The sequence below is a fragment of the Saimiri boliviensis genome, chromosome 3 (assembly GCF_048565385.1).
Source record: "Saimiri boliviensis isolate mSaiBol1 chromosome 3, mSaiBol1.pri, whole genome shotgun sequence".
In the NCBI taxonomy this organism is placed as follows: domain Eukaryota; kingdom Metazoa; phylum Chordata; class Mammalia; order Primates; family Cebidae; genus Saimiri; species Saimiri boliviensis.
The window spans coordinates 39686227-39699749 of NC_133451.1; the positions used below are offsets into that span (position 1 = coordinate 39686227).

Here is a 13523-nt window from a genome sequence, read left to right on the forward strand (position 1 = left end):
TTTCTTATCTGATCCTTTTGCCCTCCACAGAGACTTTGATGATTTCTACCCCAGCAGCAGATGAACCAAAGCACAGCTTTGAAAATTCCTGAAATTGTATTCTGACAACTCCCTCTTCCTCCCCCAGGCAAAACAGGGATCTTCTCAGGAGAGAAGGGGAAGAATTTCCCTATTTGGGAGCTTAGAGGTATCCCTCCATCATCGAATACTTAGGTTGAACAATTTTAGAAAAAAGTTACTCATTTAGAGTCCCTGCGCTTCCAGGAAGCAAGGCAACACATCCATCCTTCACTCTAGGCCATAACCATTTTACAACAGAATGGACATGTGGCCCAGCAGAGAGTCAAGGGCTGTAACCCCAAGGGTTAGGAGATGCAGCCCCATTCTTTAAAGTTATTATTTAGCAGGATTCCTTCTTACCTAGTACCCCACCTGAGTTCATAGGACTCATTTTACAGAAACAGAGAATGTAGTGTGGTCTTTCTTTTTCAAAATTTCCTTTTTCTCCACCCAGTCCACTGGAAGGTTTGGCTTTTAAACAATTCTCTTGACAATTAAATTTTTTAAAAATTGTTTTTTTATTACTGTTTGGCTACAACTATTATACGATTTTATGGGAAACATGTGTTTCAATTGACAATTTAACTTCACTCAAGAGTAGCATTTCATGTGAGAAGGGCCTACCTCAAACCAAATGAAGTTTTCCCTGAGATACATATCCAGAGCACAGATATGTGAGAGAATGTTATTTTTAGACTTTTGGGTATTTAGAATGACATTACGAGAAAGTGCAAATCTCTGGCTTCCTAAAAGGCATGACAAAAAAATTTCTATGAGGCTGCTTTATGATGCTAGGTACTATCATACATTCTAGCAATGTTATTAGGAAGGTATTTTTATTTACTTTGTTTATGACCATACATATTTTCAGAAAGAATGCCATCAGAGTTCCTATGTGATTTTTAATATTTAAGTAGATTTTATATCCTGAATATGACAGATTAAGACTTCTAAGCCATGGCCAGGCATGGTGGCTCATGCCTATAATCCAAGTACTTTGGGAGGCCAAGGCAGGGAGATCACTTGAGGTCGGGAGTTCAAGACCAGCCTGACCAACATGGAGAAACCCCGTGTCTCCTAAAAATACCAAATTAGCCAGTGTGGTGGCACACTCCTGTAATCCCAACTACTCAGGAGGCTGAGGCAGGAAAATCGCTTGAACCTGAGAAGTGGAGGTTGCAGTGAGCCGAGATTGCGCCACTCTACTCCAGCTTGGGCAATAAGAGCAAAACTTTATCTCAAAAAAAAAAAAAAAAAAGACTTCTAGCCACATTTTTCCAGTCTGAGGGATCTGATTACCCTCTCAGGGGCCATGTAATTCTTATGCTTGTTAGAAATAATGGAGGGCAGGCAGGAGGGGAAAGAGGCTGAATAGAAAAGGACCATCCAAGACAAACTGGATTAACAAATGCAGCTCTGTCTATTCCATAATTATTGGTTTATTTATTTATTTTGAGACAGGGTTATTTATTTATTTATCATTATTTTTGAGACAGGGTCTTGCTCTGGAGTACAAGTGGCATGAACATGCCTCACTGAAGCCTCAACCTCCTACAGGTGTGAGCCACTACACCCGGCCCAAGTACCTCCCAGCTGATATGTAACTCCCAGAGGAACTCTACAGTGCATGGGATTAGCTTGGCTGCCTTAGTTCTAGGCCTAAACTTTTTATTTTGCCTCCAGATGATACCATTATTTAATACCTAAGATATTACTCAAACTGTGTTCAGGTTTTGATATATAAAAACAACATATATGGATGGGCTAGGTGCAGTGGCTCATGCCTGTAATCTCAGCACTTTGGGATGCTGAGGTGGGAAGATTATCTGAACCCAGGTGTTTGAGACCAGCCTGGGCAACAAAGTGAGATCCCATCTCTACAGAAACTCAAAAAATTAGCCAGGTGTGGTGTGTACACCTGTGGTCCCAGCTACTTAGGAGGATGAGGCAGGAGGATCACTTGAGCCTAGGAGGTTGAGGCAGTGTTTTGTAATTCTCACTGTAGAGATCTTTCACCTCCCTGGTTAGCTGTATTCCTAGGTGTTTTATTCTTTTTGCGGGAGTTGTGAATGGGATTACCTTTGTGATTTGGCTCTCTACTTGGCTGTTGTTGGTAGATAGGAATGCTAGGGATTTTCGTACATTGATTTTGTATCCTGAAGCTTTTCTTAAGTTGTTTATCAGCTGAAGGAGCTTTGGGTCAAGATGTAGTATAATTTATATACTGTATTAAAAAGCTCCATAGACTTTGGATCGAGTCTATGGGGCTTTTTAGATACAGTATATAAATTAAATCTCAATAAAGATGTTATTTTTAAAAATGAATGGATTAGTCACTTTCCTCAAGGCATTTGCATTTTAGAAGAAGACACAGACAGAGGATCTAATCATAGAAGTCTGCAACTTCTTATCTCCTAAGGAAGTATGCAAGAACTACTAACTCATGCCCCTGTATTTAACAATATGCTGATGCTTTTCAGATCAAAAAAAACGGAGAACTTTGGGCTGATAGGATTTCAACTGGTGAACAGTCATGTTTGACAGGGAAGTAGTACCACATTCTGCTATAGGTTACAAAACATATGCCTTTGACTCTAAACAATCTTTGTTCTTTTGGGAGGCATGGCAGAATTGAGTAAGAATTTCTTTGAGCTGAGACTGAGAAGCAAGATAAACTGGTCTACATATTATAGGATTTTTATTTTTAACTCTTGCTCAGATGCTACATGGGGGAAAAGCTGAGTTAACTAACTGATCATTGATCACCCTTTCCCTGTCTGATATCAGTTCTTTTTTCAAGGAAAGGAAAGATGAATTTCCTGTTGACTTAACTATTTAGTTAATAACAGTGGTTTCCTTTCAGTGTTTAATAAGAAACTCTCAGAAATTCTGCCTAGACATTTTATGTCAACATTTCTTGAGATGTTAATGAAAAACTTGCTCTTCCCATTTTATTCAATGATTTATTCTCCAAACGTTTATGACTGCCTACTGTGTGCTAAGTCTCTGCTGGTCTGTGGAGGTCACAGTCTAGTGGGAAACTCAAACGGGTTAATAGTGAAAGTAAAACAGCGTGAGTGATGCTGTAATGGAGATAGATTTATGAAGCTGTGCGAACTGGGAGAAGGAGACTCCAGAAGGACAAGAGAAGGCTTTATAAAGAGGTGACATGTCCCCTGGATCTTAAAAGAGGAGGAGGAATTTGCTGGAAGGAGAGAAGGATGCTGAGAATATGTGGAAGGAGAGGGAAGATAATGTATACAATGAGAATATTTCACATGCCTCTGAAATCATTAACTCTGTGTTTATCATTTTATTCTTCCAGATCTCACACGTCTCCGCCTTGGCCACAGATTAGAATCACCTCCAGAATATTTTAATGCCCTCACTGGGCCCAATCCCAGAGGAACTGAATCAGAATCTTGGAAGTATCTTTGTGGATGGGGCCTAGGCATCTCTACTGTTTTAGAAGCCCCCTAAGTGGCTTTGACATGTGGCCAGGGTTGAGAACAGTTCCTCATTCCCTTCTCATCTGTTTCTCTACCTTCCTGGGACCTCTGACCCCTGGCCTTTTCCTTTTCTCCCAGTTCTTTACCCTTTCTACCGCCCAGTCCCCTCATTTCCTGCTTTCTCCAGGCTGGATCTCGGAGTGTCCCCTGATCTGTTCATCTCCACACACCAGACACCTTCATCACCTTCTCCTCTGTGACTATTTCTGAACAACGCTGTCCCCCTTTTCAAGTTCCCTGCTAGACCACACCCCTAGATTGTTTCCTCTCTGAGAAAATTTTCTCTTCATAGAGAAAATTGAGGCTGTCAGTTTTGCTTTTGCTGTTTTGTCACCGTAGTGACACACGTCTGTCCTTGTCCTTAATGCCTCTCTTCCCTCCTAGCATGAAGTGTCCCTTATCAATGATTCAATGATCAAAGCTGCAAGAAAGCAGTCCCAAGTGAGAGGCAATGCCATGAGGATTAAGAGCACAGATCTTGGGGTCAAAGAGAGAAAGGCTCAAGACCTATCAGAGCTACTTACTAGTAAAAAAGGGAGATAATAATAGTACATGGTTTACATGAGAAGTAAAATGAGCAATGCTTACAGACAGTTTATAACAATAAATGTGAGGCTGGGTGTGGTGGCTCACGCCTGTAATCCCAGCACTCTGGGAGGCCAACGTGGGTGGATCACGAGGTCAGGAGTTCGAGACATGCCTGGCCAACATAGTGAAACCCATCTCTACTGAAAATATAAAAAATTAGCCGAGCATGGTGGCAGGTGCCTGTAATCCAGCTACTCAGGAGGCTGAGACCGGAGAATCACCTGAACCCAGGAGGCAGAGGTTGCAGTGAGCCGAGATCATGCCACTGCACTCCAGCCTGGGTGACAGTAAATGTGAGCTCCATTTACTACTTTGTGCCTAAGTAACAAAGCACAGGGCTGCCTGCCAGGGCCCCTAGATTACCCCCCACTCTATTTGGTCTGAGTGATGGAAATGGTCTTGTTGCAGACACACACAGAGAGGAAAGAGACTCAGAAGAAACAAAGAAGTTGGGTCTATGAGGGTTTAATTATTTAAAAAAATAGACATTCCTCAGGTTTAAGAGGATAGAGATTTGTGTTTCTCTTTAAATAAAAGAAAATCTTATAATGTTTCTTTAAACCCTCTGATATTTAGCTGTTTTCTTTGGAATCAAAAGGCCTAAGAAATAAGACCAAACTCTAACACAACCGAGAAGTTACTTAAACTCCCATTTCTTTGCTGTAAAATGAGATAACAATAGTATGTACACCTCACTGAGTTTTGCTGGGGACTAAAACAGATGACTGTCAAACCTCTGACATAATGGCTAGCATACCGTACAAGCTCAATACATGTTAGGGATTATTATGATTTTACAGCTCCCTCCTTCCTTGCATACTTTTGTCTCTGACCACCATACCTCAAGCCACCACTGACTGAGCTCTTTCTTCTTGCTGGGGAACATAAAGTGCCCACCTGCTAAGTGCTTTTGGACTTGCAGAAGAAAAACACACAATAAAGTCACAGAAATCACCCAGGGTGGTGGGTGGCAGGTGCAGAGAAATAAGTGGGCTTCTCACCATGGAATACTAAGCAGCCAAAAAAAGCACAAGATAATGTCTTTTGCAGGAACACGGGTGGAGCTGGAGGCTATTATCCTTAGCAAACCAACGCAGGAACAGAAAACCAAGTATCATATTTTCTCTTGTAAGTGGGAGCTAAATGTTAACTACATATGAACACAAAGAAGGAAACAACAGACACTGGGGTATGGAGGGTGGGAGGAGGAAGAGGGGCATGAAAGATAACTATTGGGTACTAGGCTTGATACCTGGGTGATGAAATAATCTGAACAACAAATCCAGGTGACATGTGTTTACCTATGTAACAACCTTCACATGTACCCCCCAACGTAAAATAAGTTTAAGAAATTTTCTATCATAAAGATAGATAGAGAGAGAGAGAGACAGCGAGAGAGAGAGAGAGAGAGCGAGAGAGACACAGTGAGAGAGAGAGTGAGAGAGAGAGAGAGAGAGAGAGAGAGAAAGAGAGAGAGAGAGAGAGAGAAAGAGAGAGAGAGAGAGATGTTGTTTCACTCTTGTTGCCCAAACTGGAGTGCAATGGTGTGATCTTGGCTCACTGAAACCTTTGCCTCCTGGGTTGAAGCAATTCTTCTGCCTCAGCCTCCCAAGTAGCTGGGATTACAGGCATGCACCATAACAACTGGCTAATTTTGTATTTTTTAGTAGAGAGGGGGTTTCTCCATGTTGGTCAGGGTGGTCTCCAACTCCCGACCTCAGGTGATCCACCCCCTTTGGCCCCCCAAAGTGCTGGGATGACAGGCGTGAGCCACTGCACCTGGCCTATATACCATATTTTAAAGTACATAATTCAGCAATATTTAGTATACTCATAGAGTTGCGCATCCATTAATACTAACTGAAGAACATTTTTATCACCCCCCAAAAAATCCTATACCCATTAACAGTCACGCCCCATTCGTCCCTCCCTAGAACTCCTGCAAACACTAATCTACTTTCTGTTATTGTGGACTTGCTGATGAAAGACATTTCATATAAACAGGATCATATGAGATCTTTTGTAACTGGCTTCTCTCATTTACTGAATCTTCAAGGTTCATCCTATTGAAGCATGTATCAGTACTTCATTCCTTTTTATGGATGGCTAATATTCCATTGTATGGATAAACTACATTTTATTAATGGACATTGGGTTGTTTTCACTTTTTAGCTATTATCAGTTAATTGTCTTGGGTGTATACTCAGGAGTGGAACTGCTGAGTATGGTAACCTGTTTTTCTTTTATATGTACACATACACACATACTTTTATATTTTTATAAACATATATTACATATATATGTATAAACATTTCGAGGAAATTCCAGACTGTAGTTCAAAGCCATTATACCATTTTCCATTCCCACTAGCAGTGCATGAGGGTTCTAAATTCACCACATCCTTGCTAACACTTGTTATTGTCTCTTTTTTATTATAGCCATCCTAGTTGGTATGAAATGGTATTTCACTGAGGCCACGCTTTTCATTTCTTTTTCATTTTCCAGAATTTCCAGTTCCTTTCATAAAGTCTAGCATGTAAGAAGACTCAATACATGTTTTTTGATTCCTTAATTCATTTCCTCATTGATTCATTAAATATTTACCAAGAGCCTACTATGCGCCAGGCACTCCCCTAAAGGCCAAGAGCACAGCAGTGAACAAAATAAGCAAAACTAAATGAGGAATGAATAAGCAAAATGTCAGTAACAACGAGGGTTGGTCTTCAGCTTCAGCACAAAGGTGGTTCTCTTGGATTCCTGGCAGGTGGATGGGGCCCGTGGTGATTGTGCCATCCCCTCTACATCTATTCATCATGCTATGTTGAGTGCAACTGACGAGATCCAACATCAATTCAAGAGGATCGATTCCTATTCCAGAGGTGGGTGTAAGTTCAGATTTAAGAGTGACAAGAGCTAATATCACTGCTGTTGTTGCTCTCCTGCATGCACGATGGAGAAGCATCTATTACAGCCTGGCATGTGTTTCCTCCTTTTCTCTTAAAAGCCTCACAAATTTTCTTAGGGAATCAGCCTTTCCCTATACCCATTCAATCATTCAACGGATATTTTTTGTGCACTACTCCATGCCAGATATGCTTTTAAGTGCTGAGGATATAGCAGTGAACAAAGCCGACAAAGTAAAGATACCTATGGAGCTTGCACTGTAAGGGTTAGGCCTATGTGTTTCAGGCAGAGATGACTGCACCCCTTATTTCAGGGGGCACATGGCCAAGGCACAGCCAATCACAGTAGCAAATCCCCATGGCTCTAGTGGCTGGTTCAAGTAAAAGCACATGACCCACATGAAGTCAACCATGAGACTTTTGCTAGAAGGATAAGAGTGGGGCTCTCTTTTCTCTTTTTCTTGACTAGAAGATGTAAGCCTAGAGTTTCAAGGGGTCACCAGGAGAAGATAACCTGCCCCAGCACGAATCTAACAAAGAAAGCAAAGCCAAGAGACAGAGAGAAAGTGAGCAAGCCCTAATGACTGAATCCCTAAAATAAGCCAAGCCTGAAATATGATACTGTTGGACTTCTCAAGTCAATAGTTATTTTGTCTAAGCCACTCTGAGCTGGGTTTTCTCTGTTTTGCAACTAAAAGAGCCCTTGTTAATACACAAAGTATTTTTTAAGAAACCTAAGCAAAACTGGATAAGCCAGGATCACTTTAATTCCATGACTCGCACAGCTTTTCTCAACCCAAGGCACAAAGGCCCCAGCACAGATACAACCAGGCTGACCGGCCCTGTGACTCAGACCATATCCTAATACAAACCTGTGCTGCATCCTGTGGTTAAACCTGGCTTTCTCTCTCCTCCTTCTCTCTTTTCTAAGACCTTCAGTTTTTGTCAAAGAGTTTGTCAGTAATGACAATAACTTCTTCTCTCTTCAATAACCTGCTGCTCTCCCTCTAGTCCCATGACATGCTTATAAAATTGGAAACTGACAAATGGGCCCAAGGTTGATAAATGGGCCCAAGGAAGTCCAATGTTTGTCCCATTATTGAATGAAACTTCACATTTTCTTCATTTTTATTTTTCTGCTATACAATTTCATTTCCACTGAAGTGTTAATGGTGAAACTTCTACCCTGAGGAATGTTGCCTTTTGAAGTAGACCACAAAGTATTAAGGAAATGAAATAACTCTGATTTTTCTTTTCCTTTTAGGAAGGAGAGACAAAATAAAGCTGGCTTCCTGAAACTACTCATGAACGGAAACCCTCAATGTGACAAAAATGATAAGAACCGTGAACAAAAGCAGCAAAAGCTATTATAAGGCAGCTTGGGTCACTGAAGAAATGGGCTAGGAAGATGGCAGGATTTGAATCTTGGAATATTCTAACTAGGAGAGCAATGTCACACTGCTGATGCACAGAGTGTCAGATACAGGGGCGATTTCAACAGCCAGATCTCACCCACCTGAGGGTTTCCCATGTCCCACTAAACAACTGCCTGAGGACTCATTCTGTTCAATGTCTTAAGTGGAACTGAGATTCAAGACAGATGTATCACATACTTTTTACCAAACTCAATCTTAACTAGCTTGATTTAGCCATTCCGCAATGTATACACATTTCAAAACAACATGTTGTACACAATAAACATATACATGTTTTATTTGTCGATTATAAAAACTAAGAAACGTTATTTTTTAAAACAGAAAATCAGATTTGGTGGTGAGAAAGGATAAGTTATTACACAAACTCACAATGGCTGAAATAGGCAGAGAATCTTATGAGAATACCATGTTAGGGATGAGGAGTGAGGTTCAGGGAAGACTTCCCACAAAAAGAAGAGCTCAGCTGGATCTTGAAGGGTGGAAAGGAGCCCAGCAGTGGACAAGGAAGAAAAAGGCATTCCAGATGGGGGAAAGCTTGCCATTCCCAACATCACACCTGGCAGATATGATGAGCAGTTATTTAGGAAACACAAGCAGAATGTGTGTATTCAAGTAAGAATTAAGACCTTTGGAGTAGTCAACTTGGGAAATTATATTCCAAGGACATTTTCTCTGTTCAGTTTCTTTAATTTAAGGGACAGCATCTCATTATATTGCCCAGGCTGGAGTGCATTCACAGGCACAGTCATCATGCTCTAGCCTCAAATTCCTGGGCTCAAGTGATCCTCCTGACATACTGTCCCAAGTCGCAGGGGCTAAGATATGCACCACTACACCTAGCTCTTTTCCCTGCTCAATTTCTAAGCTGTTTCCATTTTTTAGTAAAGCCTCAATGTCTTCTGAAGATGATTTTTTTAAAAACACAGAGACTTTTATGGGCCAGCCTGATGATGATCCAGCTTGGGAATACTGGTTTAGGCGGAAAAAAAAAAAAAAGTAGGTGAGTTATAAAGAAATGTCACATATTTTCTTGAGTAACTGATAAGCTGGGCCCCAAATCCACTCCAAAAGGGAAAAAATGTTAAACAATAACAAGGTCCTTGAAATAGGGTAATTACTTGGTGATATCATGGGTTAAGATCTGCTCAGAAGGGACTCCTGAGCTGAATCCTGAAGGTCAACAGGAATTTCAGAGGCAGATGATGGTATACATTCTGATATGTTTGGCTGGGCATGGTAGTTTACACCTGTAATATAGCACTTTGGGAGGATGAGGAGGGCAGATCACTTGAGGCCAGCAGTTCAAGACTAGCCTGGCCAACATGGGGAAACCCTGTCTCTACTAGAATTACAAAAATTAGCTGGGCGTAATGGCACATGCCTATAATCCCACCTACTCAAGACGCTGAGGCAGGAGAATTGCTTGAACCTGGGAGGTGAAGGTTGCAATGAACCAAGATTGTGTCACTGCACTCCAGCCTGGGTGTCAGAGCAAGACTCTGTCTCAAAAAAAAATTAAAATAAATAAGGCCAGGCACGGAGGCTCACGCCTGTAATCCCAGCACTTTGGGAGGCCAAAGCGGGTGGATCACCTGAGGTCAGGAGTTCAAGACCATCCTGGCCAACATCGTGAAACCCCATCTCTACTAAAAATATGAAAATTAGCTGGGCATGGTGGCGCGTGCCTATAATTCCAGCTACTCGGGAGGCTGAGACAGGAGAGGCTTGAGACTGAGGCAGAGGTTGCAATGAGCCAAGATTGAGCCATTGCACTCCAGCTTGGGTGACAGAGGGAGACTCCGTCTTAAAAAGAAATAAAAATAAAAATAAAATAAAATAAAAAATAAATAAATTCTCCCATGTTTCTTTTTAAAAGCTGTCCCTGTAGTCACAGCTCCCTAGAGTTAGAAAAAGGAGCTGAAGGCAAACCCTACCCCACTCATTAGCCCAGACCATCCCTCACTAGTTGCCATTTGAATTTTCAAGTAAAAAAATGGCTGGACTAGGATTCTCCACTGAACTAAGATACCTCTTTCCTTGTAAAATGTGTTATATATCATACCAAGGCATGACAGTAGTAGCTGTTATTTAAAAACCAGGCTAGGTAACTGTTTCAGTATCTCTTATGTAACTGCCAAAGAATAAAGCTGTTTGAGCACCAGCATGAAGAGTGAAAATATCAGCATAACAAAATATAGCAAGAACAGGAAATTTCTAGAAGTTATTTGATTCGTTCACCTTCACTCAGAGGAACACACATCATTGTATATACTTTCCAACTTTATTTTAATGCTTCCATACTAGTCTACCCTGAAGATACATTGAATAATCTATCTCATAAACATATAAGGTTTTGAAAGTCAAAGGATCCCTAAAGGAAATTATTCTCAGCATTTAAAATCTATTTTCTAAAGGACATATGTATTTATATTGATTTTTTCCAAAATTAATATACCTATTCAGTATGTACTGACAAAATCCATACTCTACCCAAATCATCACACTATGATTAGATGGCTTCTAAACATCAGCTCTAAGACCCTGATTTTCCTGTGTGAACTCAGGTTTGTCATAGTTTTTGGCTGTTTTTTTATAAAAGAATATTTTTTGCCTCCCATCTACCTCTATTGAGCTTAGTGTTTATTATGTTTTGTTTTAGTTCTTTGTTGAAATGTAACATGAAAAACGTCATATAAGGGAGAAAGCAGCTTGATTATATGTAATAGTAAGTTTAGAATTTAGGGGCATGAGTATCTATTTGCCCATGCTTTGAATCTACTTATTTAAAAACTCAGAACTTGCTAAGCAGTATGTGTCCTAATACATATGAAATCTACCCAGATCTATCTGTCACTTGAAGTCCTATATGATATTTAATTTGAAATGTTACTGCAATTGCTTTTTCCTTATTACGTTACTGAGGCTAGGGACTGAATCCCACACCATGCTGTGTATAGACTAGCATCTATCATGAGACCAAAAAAGGGAAGTACAATAAAATTAAGGGTGTTTTCCTAAGGCCTGAAATTAATCTGCTGATTAGACTCAAGGAGAATACTGGATTGGGGGAGTGGGGGGAGGGCGGGTTCTGTCTAAGCAAACTCTACAAGCTATTATTAATAAGATGCCAACTGAGAGACTCAACACCAACACCTACTCCTTCGTTCACATTTCAGCAGTACCCAGGCTGTAATGTATAATGCTAGATGGTAAAATTTGACAGTTTTAAGCTCCTGTCACAGTCAACTAAAATGTTTTTACATTATGATATAAGTATTCATGCAATTATTACACAAATATGGTTAACTCCAATTCTTCTACTTTAAAGATTCATATTTCTATTACATTACTGAAGAACAATGAAATTTGAAAACGTGTTATTAGCAAATTGTAAGTTTAACACTAAACATTATCTACTTTTTAAGTTTTAATATTCATCTGCTTCTCTGTATTGAAATATGTGAAAATGTATCTGACCTGGAAGTAGTTCTGACATGGATCACTGGGCGTCAGCAATGGTGCAGGAAATACGTTATAATTTGAAATCTAAAAAAAAGGGATCATTTGAGAAATTAAAACCCCAAATAACAAAGCATAAAAGATAGAAAAGCATAGCAGTGAAAAATCTCTCCAAAAGTTGTTACATATACTAAATAAATTTTGACAGATAACATCCAAATTGTTTGTTTGTTTATAGTTGGTCATACCACTTTTTTTTTTTTTTTTTTTTTTTTTTTTTGAGATGGAGTCTCCCTGTTGCCCAGGCTGGAGTGCAGTGGTGCGATCTCGGCTCACTGCAACCTTCCCATCCCAGGTTCATGCTATTCTTCTGCCTAAGTCTCTCGAGTAGCTGGACTATAGGTGCCCGCCACTATGCTGGGCTAATCTCTTTGTATTTTTAGTAGAGATGGGGTTTCACCATATTGGCCAGGCTAGTCTCAAACTCCTGACCTTGTGATCTGCCCGCCTTGGCCTTCCAAAGTCCTGGGATTACAGTTGTTAGCCACCACACTTAGCCAGTCATACCACTTTTGATTGAAACTAGAATTCCTACTTAGCCACATTTCCCACAAACGTTTACTGAAGACTTTTTTCATGGCAGGCCTAACCTATCTTTCTGTCTCAAGTTCCCAATGCTTTTTCTCATGAAACACACGCACACACACACAAACACACACACACACACACACGCACACACGCACACACACACACACACACAATTCAGCACTACTACAGAAAAAAAAATTGGTACATTTTGCCATGTAAAAATTAAAACCTTCTGTTTAGAAAAAAAGTGACTATAAACACGATAAAAACAAAAAAAAGACTGAAGAAAAAATTACGACAACAGATGACATAAAAAGGCTAATCCTTTATATAGAAAGAGTTCCTTGAGACTATTAAGAAAAATATGAACAAGGCCTGTAGGAGAATAAGAAAAGGAACAAGTCCCAAGAGAAACACCAATGTTGAATAAACATAAATCACTAGCTTCACTCAGAACTTAAGAAAATGCCAATTTCAATTAACAATGTCTAACTGGATATCCTATATCCGATTGAAAAGATTAATAAACCAGATAACACACATTCTAAGGAAAGAACACTGGAAACAGGAAGTTTTGAACCTTGCTGGTGGGAGTAAAAGCTGGCAAAATTCTTTGGAGAGCCATTTACAAATGTATAAGCAAGTTTCGAATGCATGGATCCCCCTGCTTGGCAATTCCACTTCCAATAATTTATTTCACAAACAAGCTCATGTGGATTTTATTTTTCTAAAGTCGAAGACTAGTAACCACCTTGATGTTCTTCAGTGCACAGTTGGTTCATTACACGATGATATATCTATACAATGAAGTACCATGCTGCCTTTAAGAAAAATAAAGTGGATCTACACGATCCTATATGAAAAGGGTTGTTGTTGTTTTGGTTTGGTTTGGTTTTTTGAGACAGAGTCTGGCTCTGTCACCCAGGCTGGAGTGCCGTAACACGATCTTCGCTCACTGGAACCTTCACCTCCCTGGTTCA

At 40.2% G+C, this 13523-nt stretch overlaps 1 protein-coding gene across 13 annotated transcripts in view; it reads right to left on the reverse strand.

Annotated features, from left to right (window-relative positions):
• The window catches only part of APBB2 (amyloid beta precursor protein binding family B member 2), a 410561-nt gene that overhangs the window by 214834 nt on the left and 182204 nt on the right, over window positions 1-13523 (reverse strand). For 2 of the 13 annotated variants that reach the window (XM_074396052.1, XM_074396053.1), the window contains one exon: window positions 11974-12042. The exons of the other annotated variants lie outside the window; for them this stretch is intronic. In XM_074396052.1, coding sequence (XP_074252153.1) covers window positions 11974-11992 — 19 coding nt within the window. In that variant the 5' untranslated portion in view covers window positions 11993-12042. The remainder of the gene's footprint in view (window positions 1-11973; window positions 12043-13523) is intronic. 13 annotated transcript variants of the gene reach the window in all.